The sequence below is a fragment of the Jatropha curcas genome, chromosome 7 (genome assembly GCF_041381405.1).
Source record: "Jatropha curcas cultivar XTBG-Jc1 chromosome 7, XTBG_Jcur_1.0, whole genome shotgun sequence".
Lineage (NCBI taxonomy): Eukaryota > Viridiplantae > Streptophyta > Magnoliopsida > Malpighiales > Euphorbiaceae > Jatropha > Jatropha curcas.
The window spans coordinates 1,769,264-1,771,723 of NC_143157.1; the positions used below are offsets into that span (position 1 = coordinate 1,769,264).

Genomic DNA, 2,460 nt, shown 5'->3' on the forward strand with positions numbered 1-2,460 from the left:
TCTTTTAGCCACTAAAAACCCATTTGGAGAGCTAAGCTTTCTTTCATCATTGACAAATTGTCAGAATTTGGTCTACTTATGGTTCGCTCACAATCCACTTTTAGAAGGCTACCTTCCAATTTCTACTGGAAATCTATCTGATTCTCTTGAATACTTTATTGCTAGTGATTGTCTTATAAAGGGTGAAATTCAAGGAAATATTGGCAATTTAACTAGCTTGATAAGTCTGAATTTGGGAAACAATTTATTGACAGGAGAAATTCCAAGTGCTATTGGAAGATTAGTAGAGCTTCAAGGTTTATTTCTTTATGGTAATAATTTACAAGGATTTATCCCAAATGAGCTATGTTATTTGAAGTCACTTGTTTATTTGCAATTGACGAGCAATAACATTTCAGGATTGATACCGTATTGCTTTAACAACCTTACATCCTTAAGAGATCTATTCTTGGCTTCGAATAACTTCATTGGTACCATACCCTCAACTTTATGGAGACTAAAAGATATTTTACAAGTGAACTTATCTTCAAACTCTTTAATGGGTTCTCTCTCGTCAGAAATCGAAAACCTAAAGGTTGTTATTTTGATAGATATATCAGAAAATGAATTATCAGGTCAGATTCCTACAACCATTGGAGGTATGCAAGATTTATTTGCCTTATACTTACATGGGAATAAGTTACAAGGTCAAATTCCTGAATCAATTGATAACTTGATTGGCTTGGAATTCTTAGACCTTTCAAGAAATAACCTTTCAGGAATGATTCCTAAGTCTTTGGAGAAACTATTGCATCTTAAGTACTTCAATGTTTCCTTTAATCAATTACAAGGAGAAATTCCTGATAAAGGACCTTTTATGAACTTTTCATTCTAATTCTTTATAGGGAATAAAGGGTTATGTGGCTTACCTAGGTTGGAGGTTGCAACTTGCATAAACAATCGCAATATTCGAGCATCTAAAAAGCTAAGCCAGCTTTTTCTTAGATATATTTTGCCTTCTTTCATATTCACTGTGTTGATACTTGTCATAATTATTTTTCATCGATTTAAAAGAAAAGCAAAGCTTAAAGATCCTGAAAGCTTTTTGCGATTAGAGAAATGGAGAAGAATTTCGTATCGAGAACTTGAGTTTGCAACAAATGGGTTTCAAGAAAGCAATTTTCTTGGTGTGGGAAGTTTTGGAAAAGTGTATAAGGGAACTTTATCAGATGGAACAATTATTGCAATAAAGGTTTTCAATTTGCAATTAGAGAAAGGATTTAAGAGCTTTGAAAAGGAATGTGATGTGTTACGCAATCTTCGCCATCGAAATCTTGTTAAAGTTGTCAGTAGTTGTTGCAATCTTGATTTCAAGGCGTTGGTAATTGAGTTCATGCCTAATGGAAGTCTAGAGAAATGGTTATATTCCGAGAATTACTTTTTGGATGTTCTTCAGAGGTTAAATATTATGGTAAATGTGGCATCTGCATTAGAATATATCCATCATGGTTGTGTTATGCCTGTGGTTCATTGTGATATAAAGCCAAGCAATGTTTTGTTAAATGAAGAGAAGGTGGGATTTGTTGCTGATTTTGGCATTGCAAAACTTTTAAGTGAAGGAGATTCTGTTAAGCAAACTATAACACTAGCCACAATTGGTTATATGGCACCAGGTAATGTTTCTTATCTATTATTTCTTATTTTCTTTTTCACTTTTTTTTGCTTTCTCAAAATTATTCTTAAAATGCAGTCTTATAGCACAAATATATTGAAATATGCAATAATTAGATGAAATGTTAAATTTGTAGAGTATGGATCAGAAGGACTTGTATCGATGAAATGTGATGTTTATAGTTATGGTATTCTATTGATGGAAACTTTTACGAGAAAGAAACCGACAGATGAGTTATTTTCGGAGGAAATGAGTCTGAAACAGTGGGTTGAACAATCATTGTCTTATGACATTACTCAAGCTCTTGATGCCAATTTAATAAGTGAAGAAGAAGAACAACAACATTTTGTAGCTAAGATGGATTGCATAACATCCATTTTGAAATTGGCCTTGCAATGTTCAACAATTTTACCACAAGAGAGGCTAGACATGAAAGATGTTGTTGTTGCTCTCAAGAAAATCAAGAAAAAGTTTTTAGAAGACATTGAGCCCTAGTATATTAAAGAATTTTTATTAATTCAATTTTTTTACGAAGGGAAAAGATCTTATGAAGGAGATGTGAAATCGATGGTTTACATAAGAATGGACTCATTAAAGTATGAAAGAAAATAGTATAATTTTAGTGCAGTGGGAGATTGCTTTATCCCATATTGGAACAAAAATCAGAAAAGAGTATTTAATTATTTTACCGTTTAGAATATCATATTGGTCTGTAATCCAAAATTCAAAACCTCAAATTGCTTCATTTTGAATTGAAATAAAATGTATATATTAAATCAGTTGACAAATTTGTTTTATTTCAAATTATT

At 31.9% G+C, this 2,460-nt stretch overlaps 1 protein-coding gene across 1 annotated transcript; it reads left to right on the forward strand.

Annotated features, from left to right (window-relative positions):
• Positions 1-1,348: 1,348 nt before the first annotated feature.
• On the forward strand, positions 1,349-2,248 carry LOC149494541 (receptor kinase-like protein Xa21). The gene is made up of 2 exons (XM_089724290.1): positions 1,349-1,652; positions 1,788-2,248. Exons 1-2 carry the CDS (start codon positions 1,373-1,375, stop codon positions 2,144-2,146), a joined length of 639 nt encoding a protein of 212 aa, XP_089580416.1. The 5' UTR covers positions 1,349-1,372; the 3' UTR covers positions 2,147-2,248.
• Positions 2,249-2,460: the final 212 nt, after the last annotated feature.

Bases quoted from the DNA above. Each gene is read 5' to 3' on its own strand.
- LOC149494541 (XM_089724290.1), top strand. From the start codon at position 1,373: ATGCCTAATGGAAGTCTAGAGAAATGGTTATATTCCGAGAATTACTTT. The intron at 1,653-1,787 runs GTAATGTTTCTT...TTAAATTTGTAG, and splicing joins AATTGGTTATATGGCACCAG to AGTATGGATCAGAAGGACTT.